Below are 17,550 nucleotides of genomic sequence, written 5' to 3'. Positions count from 1 at the left end.
GGAAAAAAGGAAGCGTTATAAAATATAAAAAGCAACAGGAGACAACTGGCTGCTGTCAAACATATGGAGGCAGTAACATGCTGTCAAAATTTTAATAATTTTTAAAATAATTCTGCCATGTTTCCTCATGCATGAGACCTTTCCTGAGCTAAATACTTGAATATGCTTTGCAGCACCCCAAAAATAAAACAAAAATGACCATCAATTTCATACTTTTCCCTTCCTATTCTACTCTCCACCTCTTGCCACCATATACATTAGCTCAAGAGGACTTGGTTATTTGGAGGTGCAGGGTGAATGTGTGAAAAAAAAATATTTCTGAACCACAAATCCAAAATTTCTGTAACCTTCCCCATCAAAATAAAAATCATTAGTTCCCAAACCAAGACTAAGAAGAAGTTCCAATATAATATAAAAAGGAATCTGGGTGAAGCAGAGATGTAGAACCATAAGATAGTGGACAAATAAACAAGACCTGGAGATTTAATGGAAACTCGATAAATGAGGGTAGGGGAAATTTGATCATTGTCATAAATAGAAGAGCTTTGCTTTATTTGTTGTAATAATTAGAGAAGCCAACTTTGAAGTTATGCCCCTCACCATGAGTGCTATGTTCTTGAAATTCTGGTCTTTAGTTTCTCTGTGCCTTCTTTACTCATCTGAAAATGGAAATAATACCACTTCCCTTTTCTTTTGTCTATTAAATGTGTAAGCTCTTCAAGGCAAAAGCAGTCTCTAGCTATGTGTATGTACAGTGCCTAGCATAATGGGACCCCAATTTTTGTTGACTATTGTAATATGAATAATAATAACTTGTACATTTGGTGCAGACCCATCTTTAGTGCCAGAATAATATAATTATAAAATTGCACATTTAAATTGTATGTTCCAACCAAAAGCACTTTCTAAATTCTGAACAAATCCTCCTTTTATTATTAGTGGCCACATATTGGAGGAGGACAAAGTGAGTTGGCTTTGCTGTAAGTCTCATAGTTACCCTCCTGAGACAAGGTACGGTGACTCATAACCAGCGGGATACATGCTGTGCTCTGAAATGCTCTCACTCTGGTATGTGCTGCAGCATACTCACAAAGGGTTAAGAAACCATAGCTTGCAACAAGCAAAATATACCCTGAAAGTCTATGGATCACCAGCAGGCTTGTTAATAAGGTCTCCTCTTGGTGCTCAAAAGGTCCAGGACAGCATCCCCCGTGGTGTGTTGTCTGAGATGCACACCCTGAACACCCTTTCCTGACTAGTACATCCCTGCTACAAAAGTGCTACATCTCTTACATGCTGTCAACTCTGGAGCAGGTGGGTGGACAGCAAGCATTGCTTTCGATGAGCTGCGTGAAAAGCAATCATGCCACGTGCACTAATTTTCTTTCCTGATGCTTATTCCAAAAAAAATATCCATACATGAATCTGTGAATAATGTATTCATTATCCCCGCAATCAACATGACAGCTGTCATTTTGGCATAATGAAGATCTCTGTGAAGTTCAAAAACTTATAATAGAATCATAGGACTGTGGATACCCTTCCATGAACACCAATTTAGTTATACCCATTTTCATTAGGTCTGAATGGAGGTAGGTGAGTCAGATTCTGTTCTCAGTTTCAGAAGCACAAAATTTTCAAATTTGGGTGCCTAGAGTTAGGTTAGTTCCAACAGCACATCTGCAAATCCAGTCACTTATCTGATAGGCATATTTTGATTTGAGCATGTTACCGAAGCATGTCAAAACATACATTTTTTATTGCTTTTGTCCAGATACTTCTATCTGTCTAGTTTTAGCCTTGTATGTGTCATATAGATGGCATTGGTTTCCTTGGTTAAAGTTCTCCTGCTAATGGATAAAAATCAGCTGTTTATACTGAACTTTTTAAGATCCATTAGCAGTCTTTGATGTAATTGATCTGTTGACCCACCCACCTGCACGAATTGTGACAGGCTTGGATGGAATTGTTCTTGGGTGGCTTGTTTTTTTCTTTTGTGAGACATGTAATGGGTAGTGTGAGGTAATTGCACTCCCTCATCCAGGGCTCCCTTGGGTAGGATTCTGCTCCTGCAGAATTCTATTCTGCCACCTCTGCAGTTCAAAGTTTATATGACACTTTGGGAGGCAGGAGGGTGTGTGAGAGATGTTTTGAGTTGCAGTACCATCTGTATACTGAAGTCAGTTGGAGTTAATGGAGTTGCATCCACCTATAACTATTTGAATAAGCACGTTGTGTACTGAATTGCTTATCCTGGATTTCATGTTTGTGCACATGAAAATATTTAATTGGGTTTGTGCATTAAGTGCCATTTCCATTTAGTTTGCTGACTGGGGTCCCCAGAAAGGCTGCAGAGGAAGATGAGTTTGCAGAGGAATAGAAGCTTTGGAGGCTGCTTCCATCACCCTCTAATTAGCCCAAACAAGCAGGCCCTTTGCCAGTGTAGATATACCCAAAGTCTGCAGGCAGACAGAGGAGAAGAAGAGGTGAGAGAAATGTCAGGGCTACCTACCATGACAGTGGCCCTTTTTGTTCTTGATTCAAAAATATATTCTGTGACTGTTTGAATCAAGGTCTTAAAATGAATGCTACTAATTCTCAATCTAATGTAGCTAACCTAGGGTATGTCTACACTACAATGTTAGTTCGAACTAACGGACGTTAGTTCGAACTAACATTCATAGCCGCTACACTAGCGCTCCGCTAGTTTGAATTTGAATCGAACTAGCGGAGCACTTCGTTCGAACTAGGAAAACCTCATTTTACGAGGATTAAGCCTAGTTTGAACTTACTAGTTTGAATTAAGGGGTGTGTAGCCCCTTAATTCGAACTAGTGGGAGGCTAGCCCTCCCCAGGTTTCCCAGGTGGCTACTCTGGCCAACACCAGGGAAACTCTATGCCCCCCCTCCCGGCCCCGGACCCCTTAAAGGGGCACGGGATGGCTACGGTGCCCGTGCCAGGTGCAAGCCTGCCAGCACCCAGCCAGCAGACCCTGCACCTGGCACGGCACAGAGCCACCCACCCGATGTCCCCCAGCCCACCCCCTCTTCCCGGGGCCAGGCTGGCGGCTCCCGGGAGCTTGCCCTGGACCGCAAGAGGCGGGCACCTTCCTGGGCTAGTGCGGACATCGTGGACCTCGTCCACGATCTCCGCACTAGGCACAGGAAAGTGGCCGTCTAGGGCAGGAGAGCTGCCAGCCTGGCCACCCAGGAGCAGGTGTGCATGAAAATCAACGGGGTCCACTGAGACCCGCGACCCTGAGCCCTGAGCTTACAATGGCCATCCTGGGTCAGACCAAAGGTCCATCTAGCCCAGTAGCTTGTCTGCCGACAGCGGCCAACCCTAGGGACCCTGGAGGGGATGGACCGAAGACAGTGACCAAGCCATTTGTCTCGTGCCATCCCTCTCCAGCCTTCCACAAACTTTGGGCAGGGTCACCACTCCTACCCCCTGGCTAAGACTACTCCATGGACCCAACCTCCATGACTTGATCTCACTTCCCTTTAAACTCTGTTCTAGTTGTAGCCATCACAGCCTCCTGCAGCAAGGAGTTCCACAGGTTAACTATTTGCTTTGTCAAGAACAACTTTCTCTTACTAGTTTGAAGCCTGATACCCATTCCTTTCCTTTGGTGTCCTCTAGTCCTTCTTTATGGGAACTCAGGAAGAACTTTTATGAATGCACCCTCTCCACCCAACCCCTGCTTTTAGAGACCTCTATCCTGTCCCCCCTCCGTCTCCTCTTTTCTAAGCTGAACAGTCCCAGTCTCTGTAGCCTCTCTTCATCTGGGACCTGTTCCCAACCCCTGATCATGTTAGTTGCCCTCCCCTCTCCCAGCCTTTCTCTTCCCCTCTCCCACCTCCTTTTCCCAGTCTCCCCCAGTTTTGTTCAATAAAGACAGAGTCAATGTTGGAAGAAACGTTATCTTTATTTTGTACATCAATAAGAAGGGGGGCTAGGGAAGGGTAAGTGGAAGGAGGTGAGGGAGGAATGGGGTAAGAGCCCCCGATGGGGAGGACTGGGCTGGCTCTCCGGGCTTCTGGGGGTGGAAGCTCTCCTGCAGCCCCCCGATTGCCCCCTCTCCCCAGATGGCAGCCTGCGGCAAGTGCAGCCGGGCTGATGGCCGAGTGCTGTGATGTGCCCAGTGTGGGTACTCCGGGCAATCCAAGCCAGGACTGCTTTGCAAGCGGGGCACCCCTTAGAACTGTCTGTCCGGGGTGGGGGTCGGGACCCTTTAAGTGCAGCCCTCGGCTAGCCTGAGACAGCATCTCCACGCTCTAAGTCCTCCTCTGATGCCCTGCCGGCACTGCTTCCGGCCATCCTTAAGCCCTGTTCAGAGTCCACTCAATGTGGACTTGCTAGTTCGAATTAGCAAAATGCTAATTCGAACTAGTTTTTAGTTCTAGACGCGTTAGTTCGAATTAGCTTAGTTCGAATTAACTACAGGCAGTCCCCGGGTTACGTACAAGATAGGGACAGTAGGTTTGTTCTTAAGTTGAATTTGTATGTAAGTCGGAACTGGTACATATTGTAGGGGAAACTCTAGCCAAACATTTTTTTTAGTTTTGGATAGCATAGGGAAAGGTTAACTCCCCTCTAATGTTTGTTTTGCTGTCTGTTCCCCTGTTCAGAAGATTTCACATCTATTTCTGTCCCTGTGACAAACTCAGGACTAAAGGAGTAACTCATCAAATACCAAACAGCTCTGCACCATGCTTTGAGCTAATAGCTTTATTTCCACACACCACCCAGGGTTCTAGGAGGAGGGTCCTTTTTTTGCTAACACAATGAGGCCAGCACTTTGTTTGTTTTGGTGGAGTCTTTGTTTGCCCAGGGAGCCCAGCATGTATAGGGGGAGGAGGGGCGGAGAGGCTGCTTTTGTCTGCTGTTCGGCAGCCTGTTGCTCAGGGGAGGGGGCAGCTTGTTGCTGGCAGGGGGGGAGGGGGAGGCGTGCAGGATGCGAGGCGGCCGGGGGGGGGGGGGCAGCGGGCGTGGGGAGGCACTTTTCCTCTGCCCGGCAGCTCTGCGGGATCCCTGTCCCTGTGGCCAGCTGCTGCAGGCAGAGACCAGTTGGAGCTGGCCGAAGAGGAGGAGGAGGTGGATTCTAGGACCCAGGTGAGCGAGCCCCGGGGACGCTGCTGCGCTCCGGGAGCCCGGCATGTATAGAGGGGAGGAGGGGCAGAGAGGCTGCTTTTGTCTGTTCGGCAGCCTGTTGCTCAGGGGAGGGGGCAGCCTGTTGCTGGCAGGGGGGGGGCAGTGGGCGTGGGGAGGCACTTTTCCTCTGCCCGGCAGCTCTGCGGGACCCCAGTCGGAGCCGGCCCGAGGAGGAGGAGCCTAGGACCCAGGTGAGCGAGCCCCGGGAATGCTGCTGCACATGTGCGGGAATTGCCTCACCCCGTTCGTATCTAGGGATCCGACGTAAGTCGGATCCACGTAAGTCGGGGACTGCCTGTAATTCGAACTAAGTTAGTTCGAATTAGCGCTGTAGTGTAGACGTACCCCTAGAGTGTCTCCATAATGCTCAGAAGCACAGAATGCAATCACTGAGTCTAGATCATCTTATACTGCTCAAATAAATAAGAAGGATATTGTATCATGAAATGTACTTTTTAAACAGGAGTTTGTTTTAACTGAACTTTCTGTGTTTTGTGTTTTTAATAATAGTTAATTAACAGGATAATTCAAGCTGCATATCATTTGAGGGATTGTAATTTGACATGGGAAATTTGTGGGGGAGGTTGGATTTTTTTGGATTTTGGTTGGTTGGTTGGTTTGGCTTAAGTTTTGGTGGAGCGTTTGAGCTAGGCTAATCAAAATAAAATTGCTGAACTCTACATCTGCTTTCTGTTTGAATAATATTAAGGATTGGTTTGACCTCTATGTCTAATATTACATATTCCCAGTAGTAATGCAGGAAATTCAAAGGTCCAGAAGTTTAGTTCATGGTCCAATAAACATCAAGATTTTTGATTCTTAGCTGAATTTTATTGAAACGTCTCAAGTCTGCAAAATGTGCATGAAAATCTCAAAAGAATAAACATGCTTGACAGATATTTGGTTCCTCTTCTCTCCAGTTGGACTATAAATAGCCCCATAACTGTTAGCGTGTTTCAGCAGTTCTTTTTCAGGTTGCAACTCGTGCAAAGATGGATGAAAATGACAAATAATAGAAGATGGGAAAAAAGTTATCCAGACAGTCCAGGGTAACCAGACATCCCATATTTAAAGGGACAGTCTGATATTTAAGCCCTCCTGAAGACCTGCCACTTTTTCATAGAAAAGAGCACATTGTCCCATATTTTCTGTCTACCCAACATCAATACTAGCAGGTTCTGCTACTGGCTGGATCTCTGTTCACCAGCTGCCCACCCACCCGTGGTGAGTGAGAGGCTTAGTGGTTGACGATGGAGTGGGTGTATACAGAGCCTTCTTTACCTATACCCAGAATATGCAGCTGCATAGGGCACTTGAAAATTTGGGACTCTACTGGGTCTTAATGTCCACCTACTTGCTTCTTCTTATCCCTGTTTTGTGGCTCTTCTTCCTTTGGAGACAATCTAGTTAACTTAAAAGTGAAAAAACCTACCAGATCTATCAGCAAATATTGAAACCATGAAAGAGCTATTCAAGTGATAATGAAGCCATTTAACAAGCATTTATCAGCCCCAGGTATATGCTGTCAGTTTCTGAATTTACTATATTAATCTACAGGACTTTAGTTTAAAATTTGCTTTAAAAATCCATTAGCGTGTTGCTGAGGATTATAAAATCACTTCTGTAAAAAATTGTCATTCCACCCCACCCGATTCCTGTCTGGCAGAGGGGCACCAGTTTAATAGTACTGTGTAAGACCCCATAAATCCTAAGGACATTCCTGTGTGTGCAAGGTTGGTGGCAGGGCAAAGATACAGTGCACAGAGCTCCTGCTGAATGTTCAGATCTCAGCCAGCAGGGCCCTGCCCTCATCCCATTTCTGGCTGGTACTGGCTGCACACTGAGAGCTGTGGTAGCAGGTGCCAGGCAGGTGCCAGGCAGTGGCTGGTTATGTGGTACTTCTGCTGCACATTCATCGGCCCTTTATGTGCTCCCCCTCACTGTCCTGTCCTTGCTTTGATCCTTCGCCCCTCTAGCCCCACTGCTCCTTCATATCCCCCAAAGTGGAATATGTCCTGTTCCGAGCGCTGTGCGGAGAGCCAGCTACTGGCTGGAGCTCTCAGCTCACCAGCAGCCCGGCCATCAGGCTCCTTCCTTGCCCACTGCCTGTGGCTGGGCCAGAGCCTTGGGAAAGCCCACTACTCTCCAACCTGGGGTGCTGGCCAGGAGGAGCCACGTCCTGTCTGTGCCAATGCCTTGCACTGCGCTGGCATGGGGTAGCCTCCCTCCCCCTCAGCTAAATTCAGGAGCAGGAAGGGAGAAGCAATTTCCATCCTGTTTGTGTCTTAAACTTGCAAGCAGGGCCCTCCCTAGGATGGTGCAGGCAGGCCCAGGATGATTCCTCTGCTGCCCCAGGCTCTGCCCCCACCTCCTCCTGCTTCTGCTCCGCCCTTGCCCCCTCACTCCTTCCCTTAAATCCCACCCCTGCTCCACCCAACATCTTCCCTCCCCCTCTCCGCTCTGCCTTCTCCTGCCCCCATTGCACCCCTTCCCTGGAGCTCCCCTCCCCTGAGCTACATGACATAGAGGATTTACCGGGGGGAGGGGAGGTGTTGCAAGGTGGAAGTAGGGGTCAGGCTGCTGCACTCACCGCAGTGGCAGAAGCTTCAGAAGCAGAGCGATCGGGCTAGGAAATGGCGGAGCTGCAGCGCCACTCGGCTTCCCACAGCTCCTGCCACTATGGTAAGTGGGGGGATCTCACTCCTCCTGCTTGCATCAGGTCCCTCAAGAAATCTCCCAGTTCGCCCTTGACCCCGCAGATCAAGGGTGGAGTAAACTTCAGTATGGAGGGCTGCCCCATAAAATGACTGGGGCAGCCACTGCAGAGGCCCAGGGCAGCCCTCCCAAACTGTCCTATGGATGGGATGGCTCTGCCTACAGGCTCCACAGCAGCCCCCTGAGCAGAGGCTTAGCATCTTCTTCACTTGTCCCTTCCCACCACCAGTCTGGGTCATTCCCACAAGGAGCACAGGGCTGCTCTATCTCTAGGCATCCTCCCCCTGCTGAGCCCCTCTTACCAGGTACACTGAAGCCACTGCAGTCAGGTTCCCTGGCCCTGGTGCACAATGGATCCTTAAGGCTTCACCCTTTCAGATCCACGCTGAATCTGGAAGACAGGAAACAGCTGGATTACATCAGTACAGGTTGGACCTCCTTGATCTGGCACCCTCGAAAACTGACTGATTCCGAACAAGGGGATTTTCCAGATCAGGGGAGGTCCCTGCCACTGGCCTCCTGGCCTGCCACTCCTCCCGGCTACTGGCTCCTTGTAGCCTGTGCCCAGCTCCACTGCCCCTGGGCTCAGGCTCCAGTCTAGTCATACTGCCACTGGGCTCCAGTCCCAGCCCCCCTGCCACTGGCCTAGCCATGACTCCTTGGGTCCAGAGCTCCCTATCTGCCGCTGGGGTGGAGCTTCACATCTGTTGGGCCCAGAGCTCCCCACCGCACCCCCTGCCCCTCCTTCCCCAGAGCTTCCAGTCGAATTGCCAGTGCTACCAGTTCTACCACCAGCCCTCCTTGTTCCTGCCAGACCACAGATGTTGCCGGACCAGAGAGTCCCAGGTCAGGGAGGTACAACCTGTAGTCGGCAGCAGCCTGGAGATGTTAGCTGCCTTTTGACACTATGCGCAAAAAGGGACAAGCTGCTTCCAGTCACAGGGAGTAGGGATGAAGAGGTGGGGAAAGAGATGAGCTCCACAAAGACCAGGGCAAGGTGAGGTCATTCCTTCCGGCATCCTCCCTCCCTCCCCCGCCTTCCCCCCCAGTCCCTGTGACTAAAAGAAATTCCCATCACTTCCCCCCCGCCTGGTGCTGAAAGATTGCTGCTGGCCAGATTCTGGTGTGAATCCTGGCAGAAATCTAGGGAAGGGGGCCCTTGTAACTGTGTGTCCACACATGTTTGCCCCTGAAAGACACAATGCCATGTATCAGGAGAGGTGGGTCCATACCGTTGGCCCAGCTAGGCATGAAAGGCAAAGAGCACTAGGCAGGTCAGTCAGTCACTTCTCCCCATGTGAGAGAGATATATACAAGAATGTGTGTATGTCACCTCTCCCCATGTGAACTCTAAAGTCTTAAGGATAAGAAGAATTACGCAGTATTTTTTTTTAACAGGGACTCGGGTCAACTTGATATTAATTTGAACATTTGTACTGCACAATTCTGATTGATTGCCATTGAACTTGCTTGAATATGAGTAATTTTACTAGGTATCCCATATTCAGCATAGGGAAATATGTTTTCCCAAACCATACAGGTCTAAATTTTAAAAAAGGCTTAGTTTGGCTGAAGTTTGGGGTAAAAATTTGCATTACTAGTGATAATTTGATTCCAAACCATTTTACATCCTCCAAATTTGCATCTACCATAAGAACTTTAAATTGTGTAAATGAGTAATTTGTAAAAAAGTAATAATAATATTTTGCACTTTTATAGGGCTTACCATGTGAGGATCTCAAAGCACCTTAGAAACATTAATGAATTAAGCCTTCCAATACCACGATTAAGTATTCCTTGTTCCACAAAGGGGGAAGCTGAGGCCCAGAGAAGAAGTCTGTGTCATAGCTAGTACTGGAACACAACTTTTCAGAGGCCAAGTCCTGGACAATGCTTCCTCTCCTCTTCCACATTTCAATTTAGCGACACAGAAGCCTACAGTACTTGGGCCCAAACCATCCACTCTTATGACAACACACAAGAAGAGAAAAGCTAGGGGAAATTTAATAGAGTGCAGAGCACAGAGAGCCAGAATTGTAAAGATATTTCAGTGAGTGAAGATGTGATAGGTGCTAACAGGGATTTTCACACTAGCCGTTCAATGAGAGCTAGACTTTTGGGTGCTTTTAAAAATCCCACTAGGCCCCCATCTGTATCTTTGGGCATACCTTTAAAAATCTAGCCTGGACTTCATAGTTTAAGGAATATGAGTTAGACATGATCCTTTGTCTGGATATATGTCCTCAAATTGGGGGAGGAGGGAGAGTTCCATAGATTTTTAGGGGATCTGTGCAGGCAGCCTCCTGTCTCCATGCTAAACTGTGAGTATCCCTTCCTAACCATGGTGAGTCCATGCCTTTCTGCTCCCCTTTCAAGATATTCAGCAGGAATTAATAACAGTGTAGAGGGCTGTCTACTAGCTTCAGACTGCTTCCATGCTGACATATCCTTTCAGTCCACAGAGCCTCAGATGGATGGTGTCTGTGTGATGAGGCTTTTGTAAACAGGGGTATGGAGGGATTATGCTGGTTCAGCTCTCTACCTTCTCCTTTACGTTTACACAGCAGATTTTCCATGCCCTCACCACTGCAGTGCAGTGCCTTTTGCAGTTTACTGGCATGCATAAATAATGTTACCTCTAAGAAAATGCTCTCTGCCCCAATATGCCAGTGGAGTACATTTCTGCAGGCATAGAACAGTCATTTCCATTTGGATTTATTCTGTGTATAGATCCACTTCCTAAATGGTTTACTTGACATAATGGACTAACAGCCACCACCACCATTTTATTCACAAAATAAAAACTGAGCCTATTGTGGGTTATAAGAGCTCCTAACAAGTTTCTGAAAATAATGCAGCTTTCTGTTTGCAACTGGATAAAGTGATACAGATGCAGTTTAAAATGGTTTTTTGCTAGGCCCAAATCTTATATTCTACATTTCAGATCATGCAGCAAATTTTATGGGGGAGTTATATATTTCTTAGAGAGGGACATTTATAATAGGAATAGATACTAAATGCTTACAGTTTTAAAAGAGGATAGTGATTTTTTTGGGAGCCTTAATTTTTGGATGACACCCAATTTTCTGTGGATGGGTGCTGAGTACCTAGAATTGAAATGACTCAAAATCACTAGTCATGGGAAAAATCAGGCCTTTTAATGGTGACTGTGACCAAAATCACTTCCGCATATAATTCCTTCTAGAAAGCTTTTTCAAATACTAATTGTTTACTCAGTATTAATTCAGATCATTGATCTCTTTGGTTTTACTGCCCACACTAGCCATATCAGTGACTCACATTCTTAAAAGATGAACCTGAAAACATTGGTTATTGACAGTGCTGCAATTTGCACAATAAAGTTAACAGTTTACATGCACTGTACAGTTTTATCAATGTTTTCAATGTATCACCTGCTCAGTTTATTGGTACTTATGAATACATTGACTCTTTCTCTCTCTCTTTTTTTTTCCCCTCTGCTTCCCCAAGCATGCAAACGCAAAGAGCAAGAACCAAATAAAGACAGGAACAATTCCCAGAAGAAATCTCGTCTGGTTTTCACCGATCTCCAGCGCAGAACACTTTTTGCCATCTTCAAAGAGAACAAACGTCCATCCAAAGAAATGCAGATCACTATTTCCCAGCAGCTGGGCTTGGAACTTACCACGGTCAGTAACTTCTTCATGAACGCTAGGAGGCGCAGCCTTGAGAAATGGCAGGATGATTTGAGTACAGGGGGATCCTCGTCAACCTCCAGCACTTGTACCAAAGCATGATTGAAGAAAGGAATCTAAACTGGGCTCAACTCAACTATAAAAAAAGAAAAAAAGAAGGAAAGAAAAGAAAGAAAATATGGATTTGTAGTGGGGCCCTTCACTGGTGATTTGAAAGCACAATTCTCTTGGAAAGTAATACTAGTTTAGTTGTAAACACAGGACACTTTTTTAATGGTTATTTAGTCAGTTTTAGAAGGCGCAAATCACAAATTAATCACTTTCTACATAATACTACATTCAAAACAAGCTAAGCATATCCAAAATATAAGTGGGTCATTCATTACCCAATTTTTTTCTGAGAACCAATGAAGACTTAATGTATGTATCAGTATTGAAGGTGATTGGAGTACTTCAGGATTTCCTAGGGTTGGTAGCTAAATAGAAGAGGTACAAACATGTCTGACCTACTTTGTTTTTCAAATGCTTACACTTGCCAGATCACAATATCCTAAAACTCACACCCACTACATGACATGAGAACTGAGCACAAATTTTAAAACATGGAAATTGTTGATTCCAAAAACCTGTTCTGTAATCTCAGGCATTGTTTTATTTAGATGTCTTAGGGAAAAAATTGATCCAATTTTATGGTTTGGGTTTATTTTTTAAACTTATCAGTGAACACTCACATGGTCTTGGATCACTAAAATTCAGTTTACTTGAGCTCAAAGTATCAAGCACAAAGACAATAGATACAGAAATAGAATGGTTCCTAACTTGCTACATCTGTTCTTTTAAGACACTCTAACGTATGAAGTAGTTAATGAAAAGTATGTGACCACATAAGCTTCAAGCACATTTTGCTGTTTGTCACAAATTCTGTGTTTGTACATAATGCAGATGCACACTCAGGAGGTCAATTTAATTGCTACTGTGCATGGAACAAACACAACACTTTGAGAGATCTAGATTTCTTTAGGTAACTAATGGCCTTTTCATTCGTTAGCATCTAGTTTTTCCTTATCATTTCATTGTTACTCATATCTATTTGGGTTATTTTTATTGTTACATTCTATATTAGATTTCCTTGCTATTTTCTTAGCAGAACCTCCTCCCCCTTCTCCCCCCCATTTTCAGGATATCACTGACCATTGTACATGTGCTGCATATGATTTAAATATGACATCAAAATCTGTCACATCTCCATTACCAATTAATTTAACTTGAAAAAGAACACAGTACACCAAAGATGCAATATATTGCAAGCCAAAGACATTTATAACTTGTTATTTTTCATCATCGTCATCATCATCATCTTGTGATTATTTTAGAAATCAGAAAGCCTTGCAACCTCAAAAAAAATGTATAACTATCATTTTAGTTTGCTGTACAATTGAACAGAAAGTGAATGTTGAAAAAAATAGCAAAGTCATGAGTGGAGTAGCAAAGCTAACATGGCCATACTAGCTGCAATTACAGTAGTCTTCAAATAGCATAAACAATCCTTATCACTAAAATTGTTATGGTCACTTGATGTGCATATTTACCAGTGAATGGCCCCTTTTGAAACACCAACTGAGTGTTCAAAAGCAAGCCAAACGCTGTAATGATTCTTTAAAGACACTTGAGACTTTTTTATGTAACGTAATCGAAACCAAAGAAACTTTTTCTGCACCTACTTCTTCTGCAACAAACTGTTCCATTTTAATAAAATTTAAAAAAAAACAAGGAAGCACGTCAGGAAACAAACGAACAAACAACACACTGTGTTTTGACAGACATCTTAGGAAGCAGATTTCAAAGAAAGGGTTGACAAGAATGAAAACAAAGTAAAGCCAATGTGAGTGCTGCTTCATCTGACAACTCAGTAATCTTAAAGTTGAAGATTGTCTTTAATTTGTGCCTATGCAGTTTTTTCAAAAGAACAAGGAACAGAGCAACCGAAACCTCAACAGCTACAATACCAAAGATGAGGATTTCTCACTTTTGTTTCAGTTCATTATCTCCTCTTGCATGGCTAAAATGCTTATAGCACCATTGATCTGTGTAAAGGTAATCAATTCTGTTTTGTTGAGCAACAAAAAGGGTAGTTTTTAATTTTTTTCTGTCTCTCCCCCCCCCCCCCCACATGGAATCTTATAAAGATTCCATAGACTCCAAGTATAAGGTGTTGGGATACTAATCTAATTTGTCTTCTCTGTTCATACGAGTATGTGGAAAATGTGTCAGTTGAATATTATTTGTTTTTAATAGGTAGAATTATTCTCTTGTATGTTCAGAGCTTTAAACAACCATCTCCTATGGGAAAAAATGGTTTACTGACCAGATCCTTTTCCCCTTCCAAGACTCTTGCAGTATAGGTACTGATACACTTCATTGTAAATACTGCATATCTCTAGAGATCAGTGAGCCTGAGTTAAAAAGATCAAATCTAGAATTCAGTCTGGATCAGAGCTTCCAGTAGTTCATGGTTTGCATTTATTGTTCTGGTTTGAACTACTGTAGTTACAAAGTATGAAGTTTGGATCCAAGACCAAATCTGAATTTCCTCAATGTTTGGGAAGGAGGGAAAGTCCGAGGAGGATTGCAATCAGGGTATCAATTCAACTCCATCTCTACTTATGAGTTAGGGCTTCTTTTCAGTTAAAACTGCATATAAAAGTAATTTAATCAGTTTCTGCTTTTTACATTTTTTTAAGAAAAGGAAGAAAAACAGAAAAAGTTTCTGTACCAGAAGGATACATTCAAATAAATTCAATATGGGCACTGTGGAATTGGCATTAGCAATTAATTAAATGATATCTTTGGGGAAAAATTATTCTTTTCACATAATTCTTTCCTAGAGAAGGTCAGTCAGTCTCCAATGAACAAGTGAAGCCTCATTATCAGAGATGGATCTGAGTTGCAAACACCAGATCTGTACTCACATTTTTCCAAAGAATCAAAGTGTTGGGATTTAAGGTTTTGATTTTGCCCATAACAGAAAGAGGGTTCAGCTTATGAAACTTTGATCCAAATCTTCACCTTCAAAGTTTGGCAGAAAACTAATGTTTAGATCAGGATTGATTTGAGAATACCTATCTCCACACGTCTTGAGTATGATAATTGACTAGCAATTTCTATCCTAATAGAGTTGTTTTTCATTTTCTTGCAGTACTATACAGTGCTGTTTTTCTTATTGTTTTTCTCACAGCCCATTCCATAATGTTTTATGCCTCTCGCTGTTCCATAAAATGAATGGTCACAATACTTTAATTAAAGCACAGAATATAATCTCTTACCCTCTTTGGGCACATCTACACAGCAGGACAGAAGTCAAATTAAGCTACTCAACTTGAGTTAAGTCAATTGTGTAGCTTAAGTCAAAATAGCTTAATTCAGCTTTTGGTGCTGTCTACACAACAGGAAGTCGAAGGAAGAACACTTCCTTCGACTTCCCTTACGCCTCGTAAAATTAGGGTTACAGGAGTCAGAGTAAGAAGTCCTGCAAGCTTGCCATTATTTCAGAATAATGGCTTGTAATGTAGACATGCTCTTTGTTATTTCAAAATAATGTCAGTTATTCTGAAATAATGTTGCTGTGTAGACATAGCCTTTTAAATTACAATCAATTTTCCCTGTTATTGCAATGAATTGAGCTATATGTCTGACAAGAAATAATGTCCAAGCCTTATTTAAGGCATGTGGTCAAAATGAGATATCCATGCCAAAATAACTTGTCCACACAGATGGTCTTCGAACATTAAGCACATCCACCACCTGCGGAGTTCTGTCTTTTGTTTAACATCTCCTTTTTAGTCCAGGGAAAAGTGTCATGTTTCTCTTATGAAGTTTTTATGCTGGCAATTTAGAGTGATTTGTGAACTTTTAACAAGTAAAAGAAGAAGAGTGAGTAAATTCTCAGTGCTTCACAGACTATTTTACATCATATGCACCGAAGCCTAATGAATTATCTAGAAATTCCTGTGTCATCATTTTCTTATTGCTTAAGATCAGATTCTAGTATACTCCTGACCTGTGCTGAGTAGTACTTCATTCTGTGAGCAGCCTTATGGATTTCATTGCAATACCTTGTGACATATATTGCTAAATAACATGAGAAAATTAGAATCTGGTCCTTGATTATTTCAGACCATAATTTTTATTGTCCAAACTCTAAACACCTTTTTGGCTTTATTTGTTTCATCTCACCAATAAAAAATACAGCAGATGCCCAACAATTTCTGGAAAGATAACATGACCAATAAGTTTGTGTCTGAGCTTCATATCTTATGGTAGCATGCAAAACCTGTTAACCATACAATGAAAAAATGATAATTTTTATGCAAGGATGTGTTTAAGACTTTTTTATTTGACTGCAGGCCAGCAGCTGTAGCCAACACTATCCAGTTTAAATGCTGAATTATTAACTAACAAAAAAATTATTCTTAAGATAAAATGTGATATTTTTGATTCCCCACAAATGTTTGGTTTGCTTGGTAGACAATGTCATGTTGCAAATTCCAATTTTTTAATTTAAACTACTGGAAAACAGTCAGACACTGGAGACAATATAATGATGTACAAGGTGAACTGCTCCCTGGTGTTGCTGTTATGTTTGGGGTTCCAAAACTGCAGCCTTTACTCAAGCAAAATTGCAATATAAGATTTTTGCCTGAGAGAGGATTGCATTTGAGGTCATGGCCATGCTAGCATTTTCATTATATGCCTATTTGCCACAAATGGTTTTGATGAAAACACTGCTGCATTTTTTACTCCCGTATGTTTTATCACCCCATTATTAAGTCTTCCATTTCATTGTCAACTGTAGCAGGCTTTTTATGTAGCATATAACTCAGAAAAAAGTGTTAACAATATAAACTGAGTCTAGATATATTTATATGTGAGTCTGAGTACACATAGGTATGGTATACAGAATATTCTGTTTATACTGAAAAAATCCAAAATGTGTGTTACATTTATGCCATCTGTTTATAAGTCTCTATAGCTGTATGGTTATAACAAATATCTTTTTATTTATTCTGATACAAAAAAACTAACATGTAAAAATAGTATCCCAGCATCTTCTTTACTATATACTTGGAGTCACTATCATGGGCACATCCAAGATGAATTCAACTTTCAAGAAACCTTGGATATTGTTTAATCATCTCTGAAGGAACAAAGAATGTGCTTGATTACTTCGGTTGAATAGCTTTATTCTGGATCTCTCTTAACTAAAGCTAAATCCAAAGACCTGAGAAGGACTAAACCAGCAAAGCAAAGCTCAAACCTACTTTAGGAATTAGGAATCTCCTGTTCCAAAAGGAGACATGGTAAAAACATAGCTTTGGAAAGGTTGTGCTAGCTATGGGGGAGGGGGGAATCTGATGTTTTTCTTGCTTGTCACAACACCTGAGTATTTTTAATAGTGGGAAAATGTTGTAGATTATACTGGGCCTAATTTATATTTATGAAGGGGAATTTTTATTGTTTAAAATCTTTAAAAAACAGAAATCTTTGAATAATTTTTTTCCTGACTCTTTTGGGTTGTGACCAACTATATTAAGTTTCAATTTTGTAATTTATTTAAATTAACCTCGGACCAATCCTGAAGTCTTTATTCAGGCTAAATCCCCTTCTGGTATCATTGTATTTTAATTTTCAGTGGGATTTTTGTCTGCCTATAGACTGAAGGGACAGGCAAGTGAAAATCTTTTGTAACTATTTAATTTAATCATTCCTAATTACTTTGTCATTTGAGTTAATTTTACATATTTATCAGTTCTAGAATTGTACCGCATCATAGATGCAATGCTTATATTAGTACATACACTTTAAAGTTAGTATTGCTTCATAAAGCAGCCAAATTCTGTTACAGACAGGGAAACAATAGGTTAAAAAGGGATTTTAAAATTGTATTTCTTCTTTTAATTGATTTAAATTGTTTACGTACCAATAATTAAATTATTTAAGTTAATCCCCC

The 17,550-nt window shown here is 42.6% G+C and overlaps 1 protein-coding gene across 2 annotated transcripts in view; it reads left to right on the top strand.

Annotated features, from left to right (window-relative positions):
• ONECUT2 (one cut homeobox 2) overlaps positions 1-15,482 on the top strand; it is a 55,503-nt gene extending 40,021 nt beyond the window's left edge. For both annotated transcript variants that reach the window (XM_075932627.1, XM_006116570.4), the window contains one exon: positions 11,359-15,482. In XM_075932627.1, the coding sequence (XP_075788742.1) occupies positions 11,359-11,645 (287 nt within the window). In that variant the 3' untranslated portion in view covers positions 11,646-15,482. The remainder of the gene's footprint in view (positions 1-11,358) is intronic.
• Positions 15,483-17,550: the final 2,068 nt, after the last annotated feature.

Source organism: Pelodiscus sinensis, chromosome 6 (assembly GCF_049634645.1).
Source record: "Pelodiscus sinensis isolate JC-2024 chromosome 6, ASM4963464v1, whole genome shotgun sequence".
Classification (NCBI taxonomy): Eukaryota; Metazoa; Chordata; order Testudines; family Trionychidae; genus Pelodiscus; species Pelodiscus sinensis.
Note: the sequence above shows the minus strand (reverse complement) of the source record. Positions and strands in the feature narration are given on the sequence as shown.